General features: G+C 35.8%; 5 protein-coding genes across 5 annotated transcripts; 2 read left to right on the forward strand and 3 right to left on the reverse strand.

Moving 5' to 3' along the window:
• Positions 1-5,959: 5,959 nt before the first annotated feature.
• LOC107583427 (GTPase IMAP family member 8-like) lies at positions 5,960-8,056 on the forward strand. Its single transcript, XM_016269628.1, has 3 exons — positions 5,960-6,465; positions 6,653-6,747; positions 7,413-8,056. Exons 1-3 carry the CDS (start codon positions 5,960-5,962, stop codon positions 8,054-8,056), a joined length of 1,245 nt encoding a protein of 414 aa, XP_016125114.1.
• Positions 8,057-11,345: 3,289 nt separating this feature from the next.
• LOC107583428 (GTPase IMAP family member 7-like) lies at positions 11,346-12,253 on the reverse strand. The gene is made up of 2 exons (XM_016269629.1): positions 12,250-12,253; positions 11,346-12,109 (listed from the first exon to the last, which is right to left on the reverse strand). The coding sequence occupies exons 1-2, from the start codon at positions 12,251-12,253 to the stop codon at positions 11,346-11,348; spliced, it is 768 nt and encodes a 255-aa protein (XP_016125115.1).
• A 100-nt stretch (positions 12,254-12,353) lies between these two features.
• Positions 12,354-16,868, forward strand: LOC107583429 (GTPase IMAP family member 8). The gene is given in 5 exon segments (XM_071582377.1): positions 12,354-12,371; positions 12,409-12,980; positions 13,078-13,157; positions 15,261-15,915; positions 16,217-16,868. Coding segments are annotated over 5 exon segments (1,959 nt in total). The 3' UTR covers positions 16,851-16,868.
• Positions 16,869-19,608: 2,740 nt separating this feature from the next.
• On the reverse strand, positions 19,609-21,050 carry LOC107583445 (proliferating cell nuclear antigen-like). The gene is made up of 5 exons (XM_016269638.1): positions 20,954-21,050; positions 20,719-20,786; positions 20,429-20,623; positions 20,200-20,323; positions 19,609-20,116 (listed from the first exon to the last, which is right to left on the reverse strand). The coding sequence occupies exons 1-5, from the start codon at positions 21,048-21,050 to the stop codon at positions 20,040-20,042; spliced, it is 561 nt and encodes a 186-aa protein (XP_016125124.1). The 3' UTR covers positions 19,609-20,039.
• A 520-nt stretch (positions 21,051-21,570) lies between these two features.
• Positions 21,571-24,002, reverse strand: pcna (proliferating cell nuclear antigen). The gene is made up of 6 exons (XM_016269596.1): positions 23,512-24,002; positions 22,916-23,013; positions 22,681-22,748; positions 22,391-22,585; positions 22,162-22,285; positions 21,571-22,078 (listed from the first exon to the last, which is right to left on the reverse strand). Exons 1-6 carry the CDS (start codon positions 23,730-23,732, stop codon positions 22,002-22,004), a joined length of 783 nt encoding a protein of 260 aa, XP_016125082.1. The 5' UTR covers positions 23,733-24,002; the 3' UTR covers positions 21,571-22,001.
• Between the last annotated feature and the right edge of the window lie 1,370 nt (positions 24,003-25,372).

Below are 25,372 nucleotides of genomic sequence, written 5' to 3' on the forward strand. Positions count from 1 at the left end.
CCGTTGGTAAAAAAAATTAGCCAATCACCATCGAGTGTTCACTTTCAGCGCTGAGGAGTGTTGAGAAAAGAAACCTCGTAGGGGAGGCTAGCCTCCCTTCTGATATATCAATCAATCATCATAGAGACGTAAATTACGTGATATTAGTTTGAACGTCTCCCGCTGCGCTGATAATGTACCAAGTATTTATGAGTAGCGATATTGAATATTTGATCGCCAACAGATTTACCAAGCTGTCATTCAAACAGTATACATACAAATTTTAAATAAAGGGAGAACACACCTAAGCTAGATATAGGCGAACATTACAGCAGTCGGCTCTTTTAACACAGACTTTTAAGAAGGGATGGATGTTTGCTTCTAGTGATTGGCCAGGTAAGTGAAGTTATATTATCTTGCAGTATGTGTGTTGTTTTCTTTACGTTTTCTGACTAAAAGCAACCAAAAAGCCATTTTAAAGTGGTTAAGCAAATAATAATAATAATCGGCAGGGATCCCAGACCAATACAATTAGTGTGCATCCTCTATTTTAAAACCCACGAGCCACCACTGGTAGGATGCAGCCTTCTGTTTGAGAAGCACCCATGATAGAGACAAATATAAACTAATGGGTAAACGATGGGAGTACATGGCTGTCAAAACACTGAACTGCTTTTAGGCATGACAATTTCTTGTTCAGAAAACTAGAAAATATAATTGCAATAAAATTTTGGTCGCCAGTGGCACAGATATTGCACACTTCACCTCATAGTTTTTGATGTGATAGCTTACCCAAAAATGAAAATTCATATCAAGCATTTATTTTCCTGGATATCAAAATAATATATTTGCAAGAATTAATTTATTTTATTGGGGGGAAAAAAACTGTTCGATATTTTTATGTCTTTTTCTCTAGTGTTTTTTTTTTGTTCTCTGGTAGAAATAAAGTTATACAGATTTAGAACAACATGAGTGTGCATAAATGATAACTGAATTTCAGTTTTTGGGTGATCAAACTATCCCTTTGATTTAAAATTTTCCTTACTTTATTTGTTGGTTTACAGTGGTCTATGATGGTGGGTCATCTCTTGAGTTCTGTGGTTTTCTTCAAGATCACTCAAGCTCAAAGATCTCATGAAGGCCTGTTGCTGAAGTCACAAAAGAGGGAAAATAATAACCAAATATATTAGAAACTCAAGCATGAGTTATTCAACAAAAAGTCTTGCACATAAGAGAATTCATAATGTGCAACACAATGTTTTCTGGAGTACAGTGTCATTTGTATAATTTGAATTTATGAGTAAATAAAACGTACACATTTTTATACACACAAAATATTTAGCCTATTAATATTGCACTTTAAGAATATTACACCATCCATGGAGCATGTGACGACTACAACAAGGCTGGGTCAGTCAGACAAAACAACAAGGGTTCAATATACGCTGGATGGCATTCTTTAATGTTTACAAATACATAAACAGACTAGTTTTCACTGTATAAACTGCTTTAAAGAGCTTTGCTCGTAAAATAGGTGATTTAGAAACCAAATCCCCAAAATGTCCCCCTCAGGTAATATTAAATCTAAATCAGTCGCGTGAGCTCCCCGTATTGCCAGACGAAAGGCCCTTAAATATGCACTAAATTATTCTTGTCCAGTTAAAAGCTTTAAAATTAGCGAAACTAATAGTAGCCTACCTTTGACAAAAACCATCAAGTAACCTTCAGGTGTAACAAGTTACACCGCCCATGAGTTCGTGACTCCTTTGACAAGGAATAGGTCGGTCAGTCAAATGTCCAAAGCTCGCTAATTAACATTCGTGTGCGTTTATAAATATACATGAATTTTGACTGTATAAAGTTTTTTAAAGAACTTTCATCCTGAAATGGGAGATTATAATAAACCAAACGCTGAGGCTGAGGCGATGCTCCCCTCATACATGCTGTCCTTGCACTTGAGGGGAGTAAACCTGTCGCGAGAGCTCCCCCTAAAGGCAGACTCGAGAAGGGTCTGGCTGCAGCCTTGCACTTGCACTCTCAGACTTGCACTCTCAGACACTTGCGCTTCCGGTAGCGACGTCACTTGCAGTCTTTTATTTTTTTATTTTGTTCTATTTATTGATGACTTTTTTGTTTGAATCTCTCAACATTTTACAACAGTAGCCAGGTGGTGAAGACAAGAAAAAAGAAACTAAATTACAATGTCACTTGCAATCGCCACTTGCACTCTCCGCTACCTGCGACGTCACTTGCAATCAACACAAATCGTGCGTGAGACAAGAAGCTGTGGTGGTGATGAAACGATTAAAACTAATTTAGTACTATAACATAAAGGGTCCTGCAAGAAAAAAAACCCCGCAAATCCGTGGACACAGAACAGCAGAATATGAACGCAATGCACAAAGTCTCTCGTTAAGCATTTTCCTCCTGTAGAAAAACAGAAACACTTAATATGGCATAATGTATTAAGATACATTCAGTACAATTAAAAAATCTAATTCGATGTATAGTTATTATTTAATGTACTACAAGGCAAACAGATGGCTATGAACACAATGCGCAAACTTTCACTTGTCCTCCCATACAGCAAAACGCTTAATGTGGCATAATAACGAATTAAGATGATAAAGACAATTCAGTAGGCCTAGCCTATATGTCTTGTTGTTGACTCAAAGTATATACAGACCAACAAATATGAACGTGCATTTTGAAATGCGTTAAGTTATTTTAAAAGGATCAACTCCGTACAGGCAAGCAGACGAGCCCAGAACACAATGCGTTAAATTGCACGTTAAACATTTTCCTCCTATAGAAAATCATTATAAATAAAACACATAATGTAGCTTAATGGACAAAGACAATGATATAAAAGAGCTGTAGACAGTTTATTCTATATGGAAAAATGCTTAACACGAAACTGTGCGTGTTGCGTTTATTCTGGGCTCACCTGCTTGCCTGTACATATTAGTTAGCCTATGTATATTAATAATGTAGAGGAGCATATTGGCCTTTTTAGTCCATTATGCCACATTATGCCACTTTTTGCAGTATGGGAGGAAAATACTAAATACATATTCATTATAATAATAAACTGTATATTTAATTTGATATTTTAATAGCATCTTAATACATTAAGCCATGTTAAGTGTTTATGTTTTTCTACAGGAGGGAAACGCTTAACGAGAGACTTTGTGAATTGCGTTCATATTCTGCTGTTCTGTGGCCACGGATCTGCGTGTCTTTTTTTTCTTTTCTTGCAGGACCCTGTATGTCATAGTACTAAATTAGTTTTAATCATTTAATCACCACCACAGTTTCTTGTCTCCATTGGCAACACGCACGATTTGTACGAGAGTGCAAGTGGCGATTGCAAGTGACATTGTAATTTCGTTTCTTTTTTCTTGTCTTCACCACCTGGCTACTGTTGTAAAATGTTGAGAGATTCAAACAAAAAGTAATAAAACATAGAACAAAATAAAAAATAAAGACTACAAGTGACGTCGCTAGCGGAAGCGCAAGTGTCTGAGAGTGCAAGTCTGAGAATGCAAGTCTGAGAGTGCAAGTGCAAGGCTGCAGCCAGGCCCTCTTGGGCAGACTCGCCTGGTGCACTAATTGATTTGGTCAACTTCAAAGGTTTTATATTAAAAGAAAGGAGTATTACTACTTTTGAAAAAAAAAATATAATAATATTGATAAATAAATCAAATTTAAACAGCGCTCTCGTCATATCACTAGCCTATAAAATTTTATTCAACATATGGCAGGCCACCTTTCATTGGGTAAGCTGAGGTCACATGACCAGTCAAATACCTAACAGTGGAATAAATCGGGAGTGACAGTAACAGATGTTATGGAGTTAAAAGTCAATCCACAGAACATAATAGATAAACAGGCAAAGTGCAGGCCTATCTGCACAACAAATTGTGGCATTTGTTTACAACTGAAGGTTGCACTTTATTTCAATCCAATTCAGCATCTATGGAAAGTGCTGGACCAACAAATCCAATCCATGGAGCCCAATCGCGCAACTTGCAATTTAAAGGATCTGCTGCCACTGTCTTGGTGCCAGATACCACAGGAAACATTTGGAGGTTTGGTGGAATCCATGTCTAGACTTTTGTTTTGGCATCACAAGAGGGACCCACATGATATTAAGCAAGTGGACTTAATGTGGCTGATCAGTGTATATTTACCATGAATCTTAACATTTTATTAATTTCCATGAATTCCTCAATTATTCGGAAGACTAAATAATGATTTAAAAAATAATTACAAAGAGCATAATCTATATATGTATTAAACATGGCAAATTGCAATCCCATAAAACCACTGATAGGAGTGAAAAGTTGTTAATAAACTGTTAGTGAGCATAGAAGCATGCATATTTACTATAATAACTATAAATGTCCTTTACTTTTCCAGGTCTGGAAACCAGTTTTCAGTGACTGTGAATCCTGACATTAAAGGGAACGGTGCATTTTTTTTCTGATGGTAAAATATTTATATCACAGTTATAAATATAGAGACTATAGACTGTAAAAAAAAGGTATTTTTTAGTTTGACTAACATGGCATTTGTTTACAGTACAGTATATGAAGACGGTGATGTTTATGACATATACTGCAACTAGCCACCATGGGGCGATCAAAATGTAAGTTTTGGCTTTACTTTCATGATGTGTGAGGCACACTGGATAGAGACAAATATAAATTAGAAATTAAAAACACTGTGGGTTCACGGTGCTCTCAACACACTGAACTGCTTTTAGGCATGAACATTTCTATCTCAGAAAACTAGAAACTATAATTATTTGTGCAATAACATTTTCGCCACCAGTGGCACAGAAATGACAAGATTCACCTCGTAGTACTGTGATAGTTCATCCAAAAATGTAAATTCACATCAAGCATTTTTTCTACATTTTATGGGGGAAATAACTAAACAAAAACAAAACAATAGACCGTACAGACACTTTACATAGCCTACAACTTTTTAATTAACTTTGTACCTGAAATGGAAGATTGTAAAGAAATCAAATGCTTAAGTGATGTTCACTTCGATGCTGCTTTCTCTCACACACTCTCTCTCTTACTTTTCTATACACATCTATACTCTTATATGTGTGTATACACACACATAATGTAACTCTCAGTGTATAGTGAGTTTAGCAAGTATTCAGAGGTGATTATGGTGATCCACCCCTTTTCAGTGTTCAAAAAAATCCTCACTGGATTTTCACTTTCAGTTACTGCAAACGCTTACCAGAAATTCTCTTTAAAAAAATATGTCTGAAGTTTTGTCTGCTTTTTTTGTGTGAAATATTTTGAAACTTTATGCTGATTTCAGCATGTCAAAAGGTAAGCTTCTAAAATGTTTTCATTTTACATAGCTAAGGCTCAATAGTGAGAATCATTGAAACATTTATACATTTGAGCATGTTTCAGAGGCTCACTGATGTTATCTAAAATTGTGTAGTAAGTATTCAGAGGTGATTATGGTGATCCACCCCTTTTCAGTGTTCAAAAAAATCCTCACTGGATTTTCACTTTCAGTTACTGCAAAGGCTTACCAGAAATTCTCTTTAAAAAAATATGTCTGAAGTTTTGTCTGCTTTTTTTGTGTGAAATATTTTGAAACTTTATGCTGATTTCAGCATGTCAAAAGGTAAGCTTCTAAAATGTTTTCATTTTACATAGCTAAGGCTCAATAGTGAGAATCATTGAAACATTTATACATTTGAGCATGTTTCAGAGGCTCACTGATGTTATCTAAAATTGTGTAGAGTTGTGATTTAGAGCTCAGCTTTAACTTAACTGGTGGTACTAGCAATCTAGCAGTGTCTTAGGTCTGATTCCAAGGGAACACATATTTTAATGTAAATGTATTTTGAACTAAAAATGTTGCTCATTAATTCATGTTAGCCAATTAAGTATGCATTAACTAATCTTAACAAATGCTTTTGTGGACTTCTTTACAGGAGATGGCCACACTGAAGAGTTCTGTGGGGGCATTTTTTCTGCTGGGTGCAAACAGCTGGTGTAAGTGTCTGGTGGGAAATAATATTCTTGGGTTTGAACATTTCCTGCCAAAGAAATCCACATTTGATGAAGAGGTATCACTGCAGATAGGTGACCAATGGATTACTGTTATTAATGAGCCTCTAACAGTAATTAAGAGGTATATGGAGACATCATCTAGGAGTCCATGTATGATTTTATTTGTTCTGCAACGTGGCCATGTTTCTCAGAGGGATGTAGAAATATTTGCACATTTTCAGCCGATGTTCGGAAAGAAAATGGAGGAAAATACTGTTGTAGTTCTGGTCAGTGGCGAAGCTAAGACATCAGCAAGGCCAAACAAAGTAACAAACGAACACCTGGAAGAGGTTCTCCATCAAAATGGCAGGAAAGTGTGTGATTTTAACAACAATCTGAAGCAAAGCGACTTCATCAAACAGCTGACTACATGTTGGAAGAGTGTGCCTGAGTTGCACATGTACGAGCATGAAAGGTAAGAATAAAAATCTACATGTATCCTCATGATTGTATCCATTCCAGAGACAACATATATATTGATTAATTCATTTTCTCCTCAACTGCAGCTCAACCATGTCTGTGGAAAAGGAGATCTGGAAACCACAGGATGCAATGACACAAGAGCATATATCAGGTAGAATTCATAATAATACCAATGGGGGAAATTATTCCACGTCTGTGGAAAGGGAGACATGGAGACCACAGGAAGCAATGGCACAAAAGCATATATCAGGTAACATCCATTATAGTATTATAACTTATAATTCTACATTATAAAATAAGATGATAACAAAACATAATCTTAATTTATATAGTATAATACGCATTTCTATCAAAGAAAGAAAGCTTTATCCACACTAAAATAATTTTCTAGACTTTCAAGAGGAGCATTTTTCACATAATGATAAGAGATGGTCAACAATTACCATTTTGTTTAATACTTCCAAGTCTTTCTCGCAGCATCAATAAGTTTCTGGCTAAATGCCTTTGCCTTGGTAATATTTAAATCAGTTCAATAGTTCACACAAAATCTTTACATTTTAACTGGCTTGGAACTTTGAACCAGTAAAGTAATTTTAGATATTGTATGTAGGCCAACACATTCTCCATGAGGTGGACATAGAAAGACTTTAGACGGGAGATTTTAACTGATGTGACATGATGATGGTACCAAGATCTCGGATGAGGATGGAAAAAAAAAGTACTGGATGAAAAAAATGACACTAAGTGTGCAAACCAGGAAAATCTATATCTAAAAAGGCTCAAGTTTTTATTAGAGCAGATAGGATGCAGTTTAAACCAAACTTAAATTAAAATGATTGTATTGTGCAATAAAATAATCAATTCAGTCAATTTATTTTGACATGCAGCATTTTATCTTATTTTATATTTATGGAGGTAACCAAGCTGCTATCAAGAAGAAAAACACCTTGACCATCGTGCTTCTGGGACAGACAGGAAGTGGAAAGAGTGCTACTGCAAACACCATCCTAAGAAAGCATAATTTTGAATCATATGCCAGTTCTGTGCCAGTAACACAGGTGTGCCAGACAGCAGAGGAAACTGTTTGTGGAATCAAAATCAGGGTCATCGACACCCCAGATTTCTTTGATGAAGATCTAAAAAACCAACGAGAACAGATAAAGAAGTGCAAAGAGCTCACTCAGCCAGGGCCTGATGTGTATTTACTGGTGATGGAGCTTGGCCGTTACACAGATGGGGAGAGAGAAATAGTTCAGAACATACAAAGAGCGTTTGGTGCAGAAGTGGTAAAAGAAACCATTGTTCTGTTTACTAGCATGGAGAAATTAAGAGGGAAAACTGTAGCAGAGTACATTAATAACACTGACACACAGCTGCAAGAGCTGATCAGAACCTGTGGGTCAAGGTGTCATGCATTTAACAACAATGACCACAATGTTTCACAGGTTGAAAGGCTATTAGAGATGGTTTTGGAAATGAAGAAGAAAAATGGAAATACTGACATAGAACACTACTCATTTAGTAAGGAATCAGAGAAAAAAGACTGCAGAATTCAGTAGACACTGGCAACTGATTCACTGTCTTTTGTTCTGTGCTAGTAGTGTGGTTTAAAAACATGAATTCATTTTTGCTACAATCAAATAATACACAGTACATCAGTGTTATGTTGCATGTATTATCAAGTGTAAGTACAAATAAAGATATGTATTTTATTCAAAAATGCAATTTGTGCACTACCATTTCATATAGGGAACACTTATTCACTATTAACTATGACTTTTCCCTCAATCACAATGTTTCACAGGTTGAAAGGCTATTAGAGATGGTTTTGGAAATGAAGAAGAAAAATGGAAATACTGACATAGAACACTACTCATTTAGTAAGGAATCAGAGAAAAAAGACTGCAGAATTCAGTAGACACTGGCAACTGATTCACTGTCTTTTGTTCTGTGCTAGTAGTGTGGTTTAAAAACATGAATTCATTTTTGCTACAATCAAATAATACACAGTACATCAGTGTTATGTTGCATGTATTATCAAGTGTAAGTACAAATAAAGATATGTATTTTATGCAAAAATGCAATTCGTGCGCTACCGTTTCATATAGGGAACACTTATTCACTATTAACTACGACTTTTCCCTCAATAAATTCCTAATTTGCTGCTAATTAATAGTTAGTAAGGTAGTTGTTAAGTTTAGGTATTGGGAAGGATTAGGGATGTAGAATAAGATCATGTAGAATAAGGCATTGATATGCTTAATTAGTACTAATAAATGGCTAATATTCTAGTAATATTCATACTAATAAGCAACTAGTTCAGAGACCCTAAAATAAAGTGTTACCGAGACAACTCAACAAACAAAAATCTGAAACTCAGTACTATGAATGGCATAGAAAAAAATGTCATCCTTTTTGCACATCAAAATACCATTTTCATGTATTAGTCAGAGGTAAAATATTTAGATAATGTGGTCCCACAAGTCTGCATACATGTTTGCGATGCTTCAAGTTACAAAGTTTTTTTTTTTTCCCCTTTTATGCTGGCGGCAAGAGTTTGACTGGTTAACTCTGCCTATAATTAAGATTCCTTTTGAGAAAAAACTGAATTTCTTCCTTGTAAGAAAAACACTGAAGAATTTCTTCCTTCTGAAAAACATCCTGCCTGATCAGCAGAGAAGACATACAGGTGTACTGTTTCCTTTTCTGATCGTTGTTATGCTCAGCGGGGTTTCTTGTTTGTGTTCTAGAACATAGTTTACATAATCATACCATAAGTTGTTCCAAACCTGTATGAGTTTCTTTCTTGTGCTGAACACAATAGAAGATATTTTGAAGAACGTGGGGAAAAAAAGTTGATGGTCCCTATTTAATTCCATAGCATGGACAAAAATGCTAGAAGTCAATGTCATCAACTGTTCTCTGTAAAAAAAATATAACAAAAAATCTGTGACATTTATGGTAAAATACCGGTAGATGTAGTTGCCAGAAATTCACCGTAAAAAATATGGTAGCCACATTTGAGGTTTTACAGACTTAAAGGGGTCGTATGATGCGATTTCAAGTTTCTCTTTCTCTTTGGAGTGTTACAAGCTGATTGTGCATAGATAAGATCCCTGAAGTTTCAAAGACTAAAGTCTCAAACCCAAAGAGATATTCTTTATCAAAGTTAAGACTCTGCCACGCCCCCCTAAAACGGCTCGTTCTAACACGCCCCCACATATCTACCTCACTATGTGGAAATATTAGCATAATGCCTTTATCTAAAATTCACAATAAAACCCTGTATTCCATTGATGTAACGTTAATATACCAACATATTTAAGTACTAATATCGGTTTATAACCATTGACAACCACCAAAAACAAGTGATGATGAGAAAGTCACATGATGAATCAAAGTTTATCATAAACAGCTTTTCTACAAGCTGAGGAGGAAAATTCTTATATATGGTGCAGTGTCATTCACACAAACACTAAACACCATCATGGTAACACACATGATACTGAAATAGTACAATAAACATTAATTTAACAACATTAGATGTAAGATAAAACCCCATTATACATTAAAATTTAATTACAGTTATTCACCGTATATAGTATGGAAACTTGCTGTTAACCATTTAATGTGTTTTTACTGTAGCATTTTTACAGTCTTTTACTGTTAAAATCACAATTATCTTCTTTTGTGCTTTTCTTATAATTTTCCATTATGCTAAATTATTAAATATTTAATTTATCCAAAATCATCCACTAATACTGTCACTCAAAAACTGATGTGAAGTGAATAAGCTTTAATAAATTATTAAATTATTTATTAATTAAATTAAATTCATTATTACTTAATTATAAATTAATAAGCTCAGATCAACGAGGCATACAATCAACCAGTTCCAAAACAAATCCTGCAATAATTGAAAGAAAACAATTTGACAAATACACTGAATCCAAGATTTGGTCATAATATAGCAGAATAAGAGATTTGCCAGTAATTTAAAAAAAAAAGGATTTTCAGCACAGCACAGGTTAAAAAACTGTTTTCTAAGAACTAGCAGAAAATTCCTGGGGAAACTCAAAATGTTAAATGCATTCATGTTGCTCACATGGTTAACCAAAAGAATGAAATTATTTTTAAAAAATCCTGAATAAAAACATCTTGAATGCAAATTAAGCTGTTTTGGTTAAAAACTCTAGCAAATGCATAAATGTACAAATGCACATTTTCTAGCCAGTCAAAAGCCAAAAAAAATCCTTAGATATTATTGCTTTAAAAAATCATGTTTTTTTGGTTGTTGTTTTTTTAATCTGTGATTTATTTTTAATGGTCAGAAAGGGATGTGCAAACACATTACATTACACATTACAAACAATTTTACATTTATATACGAAGGATGACTGATTCTTAGCATACCTTAAAATGCAATGGAAAAACTACTGTTATACAGATTACTCTGAAGAAATGTAATCTTCAAGAAGAAAGAACGGTAAAGACAGTGATACATTTATGTCTACAGTAGTAGACAATTTATTTTTTATAAAATCTAAACATATTATAATTACAGTACATTAGGCATATAATTAACTGGTAATCTAATGTATCACAATACATTAAAGTCTCTGAAAACAAATTTAAAAACCAAAGAGTGCTACAGAATACAATACAGAATACAGCCTTCATATTAGATTAACAAGATTGTATAATTATTAATTCTGCTATGTGCTGCACAGTCAAATTAAAATAACATCATATTCCACCACTGTGTAACATCACATAAATGAGTTGTGTTTATGTTCAGAAGTAGCTTTCATATTACACATCTTTCTAAGATGTCTCGTTTAAGTTTCTTTAATAACCATAAGTGTCGCTATCAAGAGCGACCTGTTCATGAAGGCCCTCCATCAATACTTGTTGGAACAAAGTAACTCTGCTGTCAAGAATCCCAAGAAAGCTAAACTGATATTCTAGAAGCTCTGCGACCGCTCTGTCCATTTTCTGTTGCTGAATCTTTTCTTCCGCTTCTATAAACATTTCCTGAGTGAAGCATTCTCCCCCATTTGCTGCCACCATTTCATCAATTTTCTCAATTAATCTCCTCACTTGAACTCGATTCTTCACGTCATTGTTATCAAAAACAACATATCTACTACCACAACTCTGGATCACTCTACGGAGTTCTGCATGGCCGGTTCTCACATAGTCTTCAATTGTTTGATCACAGAGTGCATCTCCATGAGTGAAGACCACTATCATGTATTTTGAAGCTTCTTCTCCAAAGAGCTCTTGCAGGGCCTGGACTGATCTTTGCTCCTCAGTAGTGAAACGGCTAATTTGTATCACCAGCAGGAACACGTGAGGACCTGGTGCTGAGACCTGTATACATCTCACTATTTCTCTTTTGATGAGGTCTTTTGATTTGCTAGTATCCAAGATTCCAGGTGTGTCAATCACATAAATCTCTCTTTGGCCACAGACCATTGCTTTTTTGCACTGCTCAGTGACAGATTTTGTAGAAGGGTTTGATTCAAAAACCTTTCTGCAAAGGATAGTGTTTCCCACAGCACTTTTTCCAACTCCAGTTTTTCCAATCAATACTATGCGAAGTCGTGGACCTATGAAAACAGCAAAGGATGAAAAAAAAATAGATAATGAAACATGTACAGACTGATTCAACTGCCTTGGTGGATACGAAGACAGAGTAGGGGATGCCTGAGACATTGTATAAAACTGAGTTTTGCATTTTAAGCCTGGCCCATTATATCATATATTAATGCACATATTACAGAAAGGGATTTCAAATTAATTGTAAAGATTGTGAATTAAAGTTATCATAATAAACCAAAGTATAGTTTTCTTATGGCTAGATTTCAAAAAGTTACTCTTGTGATTTGTTATAGTAGAGGATGCAAAGGTGGAGCAATCTGGTGGAGGTGACAAGATCCCTTTGGTGCTACTGGGAAAGAACAGCAATAAGTCTATGATAGGCAATGCCATACTAAAGGTAAACCGTTTCATAGCTGGAAACGACACATGTACAAGAGCTGAAGAAAGAGTAGATAATCAGATGGTCTGTATCATCAACACCCCAGACCTCTTCCATAGATCGCACTCAGATCGAGAAACTGACAATATAGAGGAGATAAAACCCCTATATCCAGGGCCACATGCTTTTCTTCTGGTACTGCAGAACAAACAGCTCTCACACGAAGAGATGGAGATGTTCAGTCAGCTGAAAGTGAGATTTGGAGAGAAAGTGGTGGAAAATACAATTGTAGTGCTAGTTGACAGTCAGGAGAAAATGTCTGGAGAACTATGTGATCAAGCGGATGAGAATCTCAAAAAACTACTAAACGAGTGTGGACAGAGAATTTGTGTTCATGACAAGAAAAAAGATAATGAGCTGACCATACAGGTAGTGAAAGAATGGAAAAGAATACATGAAAAGCAGGTTAAAGAATTAAGCAACTCCGCACCTGCTGAGAGGTAAGACACACGTATGACAGTAGCGATTAAATCAATTAAAAATTTGTTAAAATTTTAAGTTTATAATTTAACCTGTAACATCATCTCAATCCTGTAGGATATATGAGGAGATTGATGTATCATATGTAGAAATGAAGCAAATAAAAGAAGCGTTATGGGTGTCTGAAAACAGCAAAGGTATATCTTACAAGTCATCTAACTTTTCTCTGTCATCTAAAAGAATATGATCAAATCAACATGCTGTTTTTTTTCTTATGTGGCTTTCACATCAATCCAAACTAGTCAAGTGATCTCAATTCACCACAGCTATAACTGGCTAGTCAGCCATTGTTTTGGCTCGCATTTTGTGTCGCAATGGGTTTTGAACATTGCTTCCAGCAACCACAGAGGTGTATTTGCTCAATGAATTGAGAATGTTTGCATGTTTAAAGTTTTTTTTTTTTTCATTAAATTTGTAAGAAATACCCTAGTAAAATAGTAATGCATTTAAAATGCATTTATTTCATACTAAGTATAGTTAAAATCTATTAGCATATTTACTGACAGATTAACTTTTCTCTGTCATCTAAAAGAATATGATCAAATCAACATGCTGTTTTTTTTCTTATTGATTTCACATCAATCCAAACTAGTCAAGTGATCTCAATTCACCACAGCTATAACTGGCTAGTCAGCCATTGTTTTGGCTCGCATTTTGTGTCGCAATGGGTTTTGAACATTGCTTCCAGCAACCACAGAGGTGTATTTGCTCAATGAATTGAGAATGTTTGCATGTTTAAAGTTTTTTTTTTTTTCATTAAATTTGTAAGAAATACCCTAGTAAAATAGTAATGCATTTAAAATGCATTTATTTCATACTAAGTATAGTTAAAATCTATTAGCATATTTACTGACAGATAACTCAAGACTTACTGATATAAAAAAATTATAATTAAACTTTACTTGGCATATCATTTGTGCACAATTCACTTTTCTTAATATTAAGTCTAAAATGTGTTTTAATGTCACTATTGATGAGGATTGTATGATTTTTTAATAATATCAAGAATTTAAATGCAAAATATTTAATGTGTACCTGAAGTATACTTGCAATAGTTCCACTTTAACACTTTAATTGTACTTCAGCACTACTTCTGCACAATTAAAGTGCGTTAAGTGCAAAATTAGTTGTTCCAATTTAGCAGATTTGAAGTATACCAGTTTAGTATACTAAAAGTACAGTTGCAGGACATTTTATTAAATATTTAATGTATTATTTATATTATATATATAAATATAAAATGTATTTGTAGTATACTTAAAATAAGTGTAATTTTAACTGTAAAATTTTTTAAAAACGCTACGGAAAAAAACTGTTAATAGGTTAACAGTAAGTTCCCGTACTATATACAGGGAAAAACTGTAAAATATCTAACCAGACGAAGCTACTTGTGATGAGCTTTGATTCTTCATGTGGCTTTCTCTTTTACCACCTGCATTATTATGGTGGTTGTCAGTATGTTAAAGGTACAAAACAGATTTTAATAGCATAGTGAATTGTTGAATTTACTGGTTTACAAATGTTCTTGTTTGTAAATTACAGTTTTATACTGTACAATTTACAGTTTTTGGCCGTAAATGTGTTTACAGTTTTTCTGTATTTTTTACAAAATTATTCTGGCAACCAGAGCTGCCAAAATTATTTTGTGAAAACTACTATTTTTTTTTACAGTGTAGCATTAGGGTAATGGGTAATGCACCTTATATCCTGCATTGGGGTAATGCACCTTATATCCTACTTAACCACAAGAAGAATGAAAAGATCAAGGATCTGGGCTGTTCACAAAAGTTTACAATTTACCAAACGTGCACGATCATGATGAAAAGTGTCTGATAAATCAAGAGTTATCAGGTGGTATGTTCTGATAGGGTTGTAGACAGCTGAGGGCCAAAAACATGCTAAATGCGAAAAAAGATAATGCCATGATAACTCACCATGTAGAGTAACATATGATAACAACATAAATGCTATTTACAATTTGGCATATATACAGACATCAGCATATTGGTGACATGCCCTCATCATCGAAACTAGGAACATATGACCTGACTATATTAAATAGAAATTACGGATTTGGTATTATTGTTGGGTCACCACTTGATGTCCAATGTAAAATCTTGGTCTTTCACCAAACCAGTTGAAAACCACCATGTTAAATTACCAGTAATTGTGTCCTACAAACAACTATGTTCTGCATTCATATTGTGAAGGATGTATGTTGTTTTTTGAATTTATCACAGCAAATAGCGGTCTGACATCTGGAAGTAAGCACATGATGACAGTGGTCCTGCTGGGAAAGATAAGCAACAACAAGTGTCTTATAGGGAACACAATTTTTCAAAAAGATCATTTCCGATCAGAGAAGGTCAGCTATGAGAAGATTGTAGATCATGTTGATGGTAAGAAGGTCTGTATTATCAACACTCCAGACCTTTTTCATAAACCAAGCTCATCAGATCCAGAAGCTGACAGTATGGAGGAGCTGAAGCCATCATACGCAGGTCCTCGTGTGTTCCTCCTCGTACTCCAGGACAGAATGGTGTCACCAGAAGAGATGGAGATGTTTACGGAATTAAAGAAAACGCTCGGTCAGAAAATGGTTGAACAAACAATTGTGCTGGTTAACAGTGATAAAAAGGTATCTTCAAATTCAATAGACACACCACTGTCATTCAGAAAAGACTACAACATAATCCTGAATGAGTGTGGAAACAGACTGTGTGTTTACAACAAACGCATGAAGAATACTGAACTGATCAAAGAACTGATGAAATACAATGAAAGCAAGAACCAAACATCAGAAAGGTATGCGATATACAGGTGCATCTCAATAAATTAGAATGTCGTGGAAAAGTTCATTTATTTCAGTAATTCAACTCAAATTGTGAAACTCGTGTATTAAATAAATTCAATGCACACAGACTGAAGTAGTTTAAGTCTTTGGTTCTTTTAATTGGGATGATTTTGGCTCACATTTCACAAAAACCCACCAATTCACTATCTCAACAAATTAGAATACTTCATAAGACCAATAAAAAAAAACATTTTTAGTGAATTGTTGGCCTTCTGGAAAGTATGTTAATTTACTGTACATGTACTCAATACTTGGTTGGGCCTCCTTTTGCATGAATTACTGCATCAGTGCGGCGTGGCATGGAGACAATCAGCCTGTGGCACTGCTGAGGTGGTATGAAAGCTCAGGTTGCTTTGACAATGGCCTTCAGGTCATCTGCATTGTTGGGTCTGGTGTCTCTCATCTTCCTCAGAGTGCTACAGGAAATACTATCCTAAAAAAGCAACATTTTGAATCACATGCCAGTTCTGTGCCAGTAACAAAGGAGTGCAACATGGCAGAGGAAACCGTTTATGAAATTAGGATTAGGGTTATAGACACCCCAGATTTCTTTAATGAAGACCTTAAAAACCAGGAAGAACAGATAAAGAAGTGCAAAGAGCTCGCTCAGCCAGGGCCTGATGTGTATTTGCTGGTTATGCAGCTTGGCCATTTCACAGAAGGTGAGAGAGAGGTTCTCCCACATCTGAAGAGAGAGTTTGGTGAGGATGTGGCTTTAAAGACTGTAATTCTTTTCACGGGTAAAGAGAAGCTGAAGCACAAGACTTTAACTGATTACATCAATGGTAGCGACAAAGAACTTCAGGAACTGATCAAAACCTGCCATTCAAGATGTTATGCATTTAACGAGAAAGGCAATCATCAGGTGAAAAAACTTCTGGAGCTCATTTCTGACATGCAGGAAAACAGTGCCATAGCAAGTCATCACAGTCATAAAAAGAAGCATAAGGAGAACAAAGAATGCAGTATCTTGTAAGATAAAGTGTGTGTGTAAATGTGCGTTTACATTATAATAACTTTTTTTTAAATGCACGTTTTATTATAGTTAGTCTACAGTTGTTACAGTTGTGTAGCCTAAGGGTTAGTTCACCCAAAAATGAAAATTAGCCTGTGTTTTACTCACCCTCGAGGCATCCTAGGTGTATATGACTTTCTTCTTTCAGACGAATCATATCGAAGTTATATAAAAATTGTCCTGGCTCTTCCAAGCTCTATCATTGCAGTCAGCGGGTGTTTCTGTTCAACTGTCCACAAGTCGTCAAATAAAGTGCGCGCATCTGTAATAAAACGTGCCTCACACGGCTCTGGGGGTGAATAAAGGCCTCCTATAATGAATGCATGTGTTTTCATAAGAAAAATACATATTTCAAAGTAATAAACACTTCTCTCACTTCCGGTATCTGTCAAAGCGGAAGCCGTAGCGGCGGATGACGCAGGACGTATGCATAACGCGCGTGGCTCTGAGATATGCTAGTCTCGCAAGTTTGTTTATAAGGAGCAAAGGAAGCAAAGTTTCCTTACTTTAGCAAAGCAAAATCAGCCTCCTCTTGGCTTATATCGAAATCCTCCGACATTTTTCTTTACAAATCCTTGGTTTGTACTTCTAATTCGTGACCGGCGTTTTGTTTTGTTCTCTCTCTGCATTCATCACAAATCACGCAACGCCGTCGTCCTACGTCATCCGCCGGAATGGCTTCCACGTATGCCGGATACCGGAAGTGAGAAAAAAGTGTCTATTACGTTTGAAATATGGATATTTTTCTCATGAAAACACCTGGATTCGCTACAGGAGGCCTTTATTCACCCACCCGGAGCCGTGTGTCACATTTTATTATGGATGCGCACACTTTATTTGACGACTTGTGGACAGTTGAACAGAAGCTGACTGCAATGATAGAGCTTGGAATAGTTAATATAACTCCGATATGATTCGTCTGAAAGAAGAAAGTCATATACACCTAGGATGCCTCGAGGGTGAGTAAAACACAGTCTAATTTTCATTTTTGGGTGAACTAACCCTTTTAACTGTCACTGGCCCACCGGTGGGCCCTCTTGTCATTACATGTTTAAAACAGTAATATCTTAGTCTGAACCCAAAGTAATCTTGACAAACTATATATATTTTGAACGCTTAAAGATTCTAGTTTTCATATTTGGTGACTAATTTTTTGAAATATTTTACAGAGCAACTGTAATTTATTAATTTGTAAGAAGCATACTTATCAGAGTCAGAGAGCAAGTTCTGACCTTTACTTTGAAATAGTGATGCACATATGAAATCATGAAAAATCAGTAAAAAAAAATTTTTTGCCAAGTGTTCAAAAGTTAACATTGATTCTATTTTGGGGGAAAAAAGGTTTAAAAGTGTTTTGAATATAAAGAAAAAAAACAATAGATTCTACATGTTTGATGCAGCGTGAACTGTAATGTAGGTCTAAGGTTCTCGTCGCATGTCTTTTACGTGTTTTTCAGAGGTTAAACCGAAATCAAATACTGCCATACTGCCCTTAATACTTCTGAACGGGATATCTACTTCATAATTATTGAGAAAAGTATGAAAAACATGTTTCAGATCACTCAAACCATATATGTAAATGGAGGTGCCAATATATGGTTACTAATGGGGTTTGATGGTCATCTAGTGGAAAAGCTTGGTACTACACCCAAACAAAATCTCACTTAAAGCTCATTTTTTGAGATATCAACCTCAAATACGGAACACAACTTGTTCAGATTTTTTGTTTTAATTTTCTAGCAGTTTTAGAGTAAATTATATTATAAAATATATTTTAATTTTTACATTTCATAAACTTAAACTCCATAACTTCTTTGTAATATAATTTTTATAACTTTTTTCACTGCTACAAAAATCTGCCAAGTGTCTTCTTTAAAAAATGACAAACCTTAAGTCTGTGCGCCAAAGCATTCAAAATGTATTACAATTTAAGTTGGAAATGTCATTTTCAGGTCTATGCTCAAAAAGTGGAATCGAGTTAACAAGTTAAGGACTGTTAGAAGCATATTTAATTGTAGCTGTATTTACTGTAAACAACTAATAATTCTTTGGAGTGCAGATATCTAATGGTGACTTTATTGGAAAAAAGCTAAATATTTAAATTGAATAAAAAACATTAAACCCAGCACATGAGCCCATAGTTTCAACAAGCAATTAATAATAAACATGATTTAAAAGTAAAAAAAAAAATAAATAAATAAAACTCTCCATACCTATGCAGACTCTTTTGGGCATCTTCAGCACTTAAAATATCCAAGTCAGCAAGCCTACAACTGGAAACCATTGGCCCCTCTCCCAGATCGGTTTTGAGAACCGATTCAATATTCACTGAAATATTGGACACAAATCAATTTCTTAAGCATCATTCAAAAGCAAAGAGCCTTGTCTTACGAATGGAAATGCTCCTCTTGAATGCTATTTCTGAGACTTACTCAAGAAAAAGTACTAATTTTAACTTTTACAAAACAAGTCAAAAATTATCATTCTAAAAAAAAAAAAAATTGTACAAACACTATACTGCAGTAAATTCTGCTACTCTGGCTCTCTCTAGTGGCCAAACTAAATTCACATTGTTTCAAACAGAACTCTCAACACTTTTAGAACATTACATTTTACAAGTACATTAAGTTTTTATATTTAAAATAATAATTGAAGAACATTTAAACAACCTTCTTTTAAATATCAAGTACATTATGATCTAAGAAACACAGATGAGAACCATCATTACAAACTTTTTTATTAATGGTTGACTGGATGAACAGTGTCCAATTAGCATATTTACAGACAATTATCTACACACTGGAATGAGAAGTTGGACAAAAACCTGAAGTGGAGTCGAGGAGGAAGACGAGCACAAAGACCAAGAAAACGAGACTGAACCTAGTAAGTCTGTGCATGCTGTCTGTAACAACTCTAGATTCAGCCCACATCACCTGGTAAAGCCGAATACCAAACTACTATCGTTTAAGTGTGCCCATATATCTGCCAATCATATGAAATGGCTTAAATGGTTACAGAATTTTGAATCCATTGAAATGGAAACCACCGCAGACACAAAGTAGTAAAATGCATTTCCCCAAAACATCTATCGAAATCATTTCTGATATGCAGACCAAAATTCTGCCGAAGATTTTAGTCTTGTACTTGGATTTAGGACGATTCTTCATCAATCTTGGGTGCCAGATAGTATTTGACGTGTCCCATGTCTGCAATCTTGTACTCAACCACTGCAAAAGAAAAAAAGGATAATCATTTAAATTGTTTCAACTCAAAAGGCAAATTAATATGGCCATGAGAGCATTTATCATACCTAGTGGAATGTCTGCAGACATGCTGAGCGTGACCGTCTTGGACAGAGGAGTGGCCTTGGTGAAAAAGTTCAGGTAGTTCAATGCAAAGATAAGCTGCACTGGCTCATTCATCTCAATTGTCACCTGTAGGGAACACAGCGCTGTGAATTGCCTTCATGACATACAAACTCACAAAACTGCCACACCTGACATTTGTTGGTAATTTTGCCGATGTTAAAAGAATGTTACCGCTTCATCCTCCTTGTCGACATTGCTGGTCTGTGAGAGCTTGACGTTGCCTGTGCCCAGCTCTCCGCTGGCAGAGAACTTCACACCATCCTTAGCGCAAGAGATCATGACGGCATCACCGATCTGTGACAGATCCCTGCAGATTCGGGCAAATTCACCAGAGGGCATCTTCACCACACAGCTGTATTCCTGCTCCTGAAGTGAAAAAGAGAATGAAACACACACAAAAAAAGCAACACACACACAAAAAAACCATGCATTCATATCAGTATTCCTAAAATAAGTCTTACTGGAATGCCAAGCTGCTCCACATCCAGATCCATCAGTTTCATCTCATAGTCGGACACTTTCTCCTGATCTGAAACGCATTCAAAGTTCAGCAAGTGCTCTTACTATCATAACTCACAGCACACCATCAATAAACTATAGCCAGAAAAAATAGATAAGGCACTGCAGCTCTTTTGCCTAGTTATAGGTTAAATATGTAACAACCAGTGAAGTAAAAGTAAAGGCTTATGAACTCACTGAGTGTTTCAAAGACAAGCGCCAAAGAGTCAGCATTGTCTTCTGCCCTAAGTGTGATGATATCTTCATTTCCAGCACACTTCAGAATCTTTGACATGCTAGAAAACAAGAAAAAAAAATCGAATATAAATACTCAGTTTTGGGCACTTTTAATGAAACATACACTCACGCTTTTTTAAAAAACACACAATTCCCAGATCGGTTTTGAGAACCGATTCAATATTCACTGAAATATTGGACACAAATCAATTTCTTGAGCATCATTCAAAAGCAAAGAGCCTTGTCTTACGAATGGAAATGCTCCTCTTGAATGCTATTTCTGAGACTTACTCAAGAAAAAGTACTAATTTTAACTTTTACAAAACAAGTCAAAAATTATCATTCTAAAAAAAAAAAAAATTGTACAAACACTATACTGCAGTAAATTCTGCTACTCTGGCTCTCTCTAGTGGCCAAACTAAATTCACATTGTTTCAAACAGAACTCTCAACACTTTTAGAACATTACATTTTACAAGTACATTAAGTTTTTATATTTAAAATAATAATTGAAGAACATTTAAACAACCTTCTTTTAAATATCAAGTACATTATGATCTAAGAAACACAGATGAGAACCATCATTACAAACTTTTTTATTAATGGTTGACTGGATGAACAGTGTCCAATTAGCATATTTACAGACAATTATCTACACACTGGAATGAGAAGTTGGACAAAAACCTGAAGTGGAGTCGAGGAGGAAGACGAGCACAAAGACCAAGAAAACGAGACTGAACCTAGTAAGTCTGTGCATGCTGTCTGTAACAACTCTAGATTCAGCCCACATCACCTGGTAAAGCCGAATACCAAACTACTATCGTTTAAGTGTGCCCATATATCTGCCAATCATATGAAATGGCTTAAATGGTTACAGAATTTTGAATCCATTGAAATGGAAACCACCGCAGACACAAAGTAGTAAAATGCATTTCCCCAAAACATCTATCGAAATCATTTCTGATATGCAGACCAAAATTCTGCCGAAGATTTTAGTCTTGTACTTGGATTTAGGACGATTCTTCATCAATCTTGGGTGCCAGATAGTATTTGACGTGTCCCATGTCTGCAATCTTGTACTCAACCACTGCAAAAGAAAAAAAGGATAATCATTTAAATTGTTTCAACTCAAAAGGCAAATTAATATGGCCATGAGAGCATTTATCATACCTAGTGGAATGTCTGCAGACATGCTGAGCGTGACCGTCTTGGACAGAGGAGTGGCCTTGGTGAAAAAGTTCAGGTAGTTCAATGCAAAGATAAGCTGCACTGGCTCATTCATCTCAATTGTCACCTGTAGGGAACACAGCGCTGTGAATTGCCTTCATGACATACAAACTCACAAAACTGCCACACCTGACATTTGTTGGTAATTTTGCCGATGTTAAAAGAATGTTACCGCTTCATCCTCCTTGTCGACATTGCTGGTCTGTGAGAGCTTGACGTTGCCTGTGCCCAGCTCTCCGCTGGCAGAGAACTTCACACCATCCTTAGCGCAAGAGATCATGACGGCATCACCGATCTGTGACAGATCCCTGCAGATTCGGGCAAATTCACCAGAGGGCATCTTCACCACACAGCTGTATTCCTGCTCCTGAAGTGAAAAAGAGAATGAAACACACACAAAAAAAGCAACACACACACAAAAAAACCATGCATTCATATCAGTATTCCTAAAATAAGTCTTACTGGAATGCCAAGCTGCTCCACATCCAGATCCATCAGTTTCATCTCATAGTCGGACACTTTCTCCTGATCTGAAACGCATTCAAAGTTCAGCAAGTGCTCTTACTATCATAACTCGCAGCACACCATCAATAAACTATAGCCAGAAAAAATAGATAAGGCACTGCAGCTCTTTTGCCTAGTTATAGGTTAAATATGTAACAACCAGTGAAGTAAAAGTAAAGGCTTATGAACTCACTGAGTGTTTCAAAGACAAGCGCCAAAGAGTCAGCATTGTCTTCTGCCCTAAGTGTGATGATATCTTCATTTCCAGCACACTTCAGAATCTTTGACATGCTAGAAAACAAGAATCAAATAATTAGAATCAAACACTCAAGTTTTGGCACTTTTTATTGAAACGTATAGAATTGCATTCTGAATCAAATTAATCCACGCGGTTACAAAAAGAAAAAAAAAACCAGTTTCCCTTTTAAAAATGATTATACAGTCGAATATTTGACTGTCAGTTAAAAATTTGGTTCACGTCTTTTTTGACGAAGACTTTGTTATTATGAAGTCTTTTTCGCGCCAACCAGCTTGAGCGCGGGGAAATGACGTCACGCTCAGCAGTGAGGGGAGAATGCAGGAAACCCTCTACGCGCCAAATACTACAACTAAACCTTTTCTGAACTGCAATTATTCGGGATACATTAATATAGCATTTCAACAATACTAATCATCGGGTAAGCAATACAATAATTTTTTACATCTTACAAATGGCGGGCTCCTCGCGCACGAACAGACTAAGCGGTTACATGGCAAACAACACCAAACTCGCATCATTTCCATCAGTACCTGCTCAAATTGACACCCATGGCCAGGTTTCTGTCGCAGCGGTAGGAGTCGAACCCATCGCTCCGGAGCGTGAGCTGCACCAGAGACACATGAGACGAATCCATGCTCTGCAGCGAGATCCCCGAGGAGCTGACATCCCAGCAGGCTTCGGTGATGAGGTCCTTCAGAGCCTCCAGAACCTTCTTAAGGATTGATCCTTGAACGAGACGTGCCTCAAACATTGTGCTTCTTTTTTTTATGGTAGGAGGACAAAAGTTATTTAATTCCTGTTATGACACAAGCGCGGCCTGGCTTTCTGCTCGTCTTCAAGTGCAGGAACGCAGTAATTCTAGACTATAAAAGTGTTTTAGTAGTAGCACGTACAAATCCAAAGACTCAAAGAAACACAGGCGTGTCTGCTCTCGAGGCGCTGAGTGTAACTGCGCGCGCTTTTGCTGGGACTTTCATAAACTCGCCCGCTGACTCTTGCCTTCGTCATTTCCTGTGACGCTGGACTCCTCCTGGGACACGGACGGAAGTGCAGCCACTGACCACAAGAGGGCGTCATTTTACACGCATTTAGTTGAGTTCTACATGAGCAGTAACTAATAATTAGTACTAATTATTATTAGTAATAGTAGTAGTAGTTGTACTAATAATGAATTGTTTTTTGGAATGTTTAAAACGGAAATGAAATTACTAAAAAATTGAGGACAGCATCTAAGAGAAACAAAGGCTGAAATTAAAAAGAAATCCTACATATGACATTAATATCTATCTATCAAATGTAATGCTCCTGCAATGTGACAAATGAATATTGAAAACTTTGAATTATGAACTGCAGCAATTGGGCCACAAGAGAGCACCATTTCCAACCTCAATGATTAATTTGAGCATTTCTTTTTTGGCGTTATTGCAGTAAACCGCAACGAAAACCGCATAAATAAAATTTAATTACATCAACTACATAATTAATATGACGTCATAAACGTGTATAATTATACACAGATTTAGATTAACTATATTATATCATAATTTATACAGTTATAAAAGTACATGCACAATAATTATATAAAAATAGGGTGAACTGGATTATAGATTAACTATATGTATATATATATATATATATAGGTGTGTGTGTTATAAAAGTACATGTATAATAATTATACTACGGTATATTACTGATGAACTGTCACAGTGCAGAACACTATATAAGAGGTATGTTGTTACCATTTAGGTTTATGAAAACTGCAAAAATAAAGTAAAAAAATTTAATCAACTACGACTACAAAATTAATATGTAGCAAATTATAAACATGCGTGTATAATAATTATACATAGATTTAGATGAACTATAATATGTCAGTTCAGAACACTGAGAAAACTGATACATATAATGATGCATTGGGCAATTAGCGTTTCAAGATTTTATACAAAGTTATAAAAGTGCATGTAATAATTATATAAAAATAGGTTGAACTGTAGATGAAATTTGAAACATGTCACAACAGCTATTCTTTTGCAGTCTCCTGCATTAAATGCTGAAAGCAATCTACAGCGTGACCTCAAATTGTGTGTCTAAGCATTCCTCCATAACATGTTCTAACACACACAGACAGGGCCGTTTCTAGGCATAGGCGAGCTAGGCGGTTGCCTAGGGCGCCACCAGCTGAAGGGGCGCCAATGAGCGCACGTACTGGCACTTTTAGCAGGGTTGTGATAAAGAGTGGCACGGTCACCCTGAAATATGACTGCCGCCCCCACTGGATCCCCCAACATTATTGGGCTAGAGTACTGTCAATCTGACGATGCCTGTATGCCACTAGATCAGAGTGCTGTCAATTGCTGCCTGATTGTTGCATGCAAAGTTTGCATTTGGAGC

Source organism: Sinocyclocheilus grahami, unplaced genomic scaffold (genome assembly GCF_001515645.1).
Source record: "Sinocyclocheilus grahami isolate Dianchi unplaced genomic scaffold, SAMN03320097.WGS_v1.1 scaffold53.1, whole genome shotgun sequence".
In the NCBI taxonomy this organism is placed as follows: domain Eukaryota; kingdom Metazoa; phylum Chordata; class Actinopteri; order Cypriniformes; family Cyprinidae; genus Sinocyclocheilus; species Sinocyclocheilus grahami.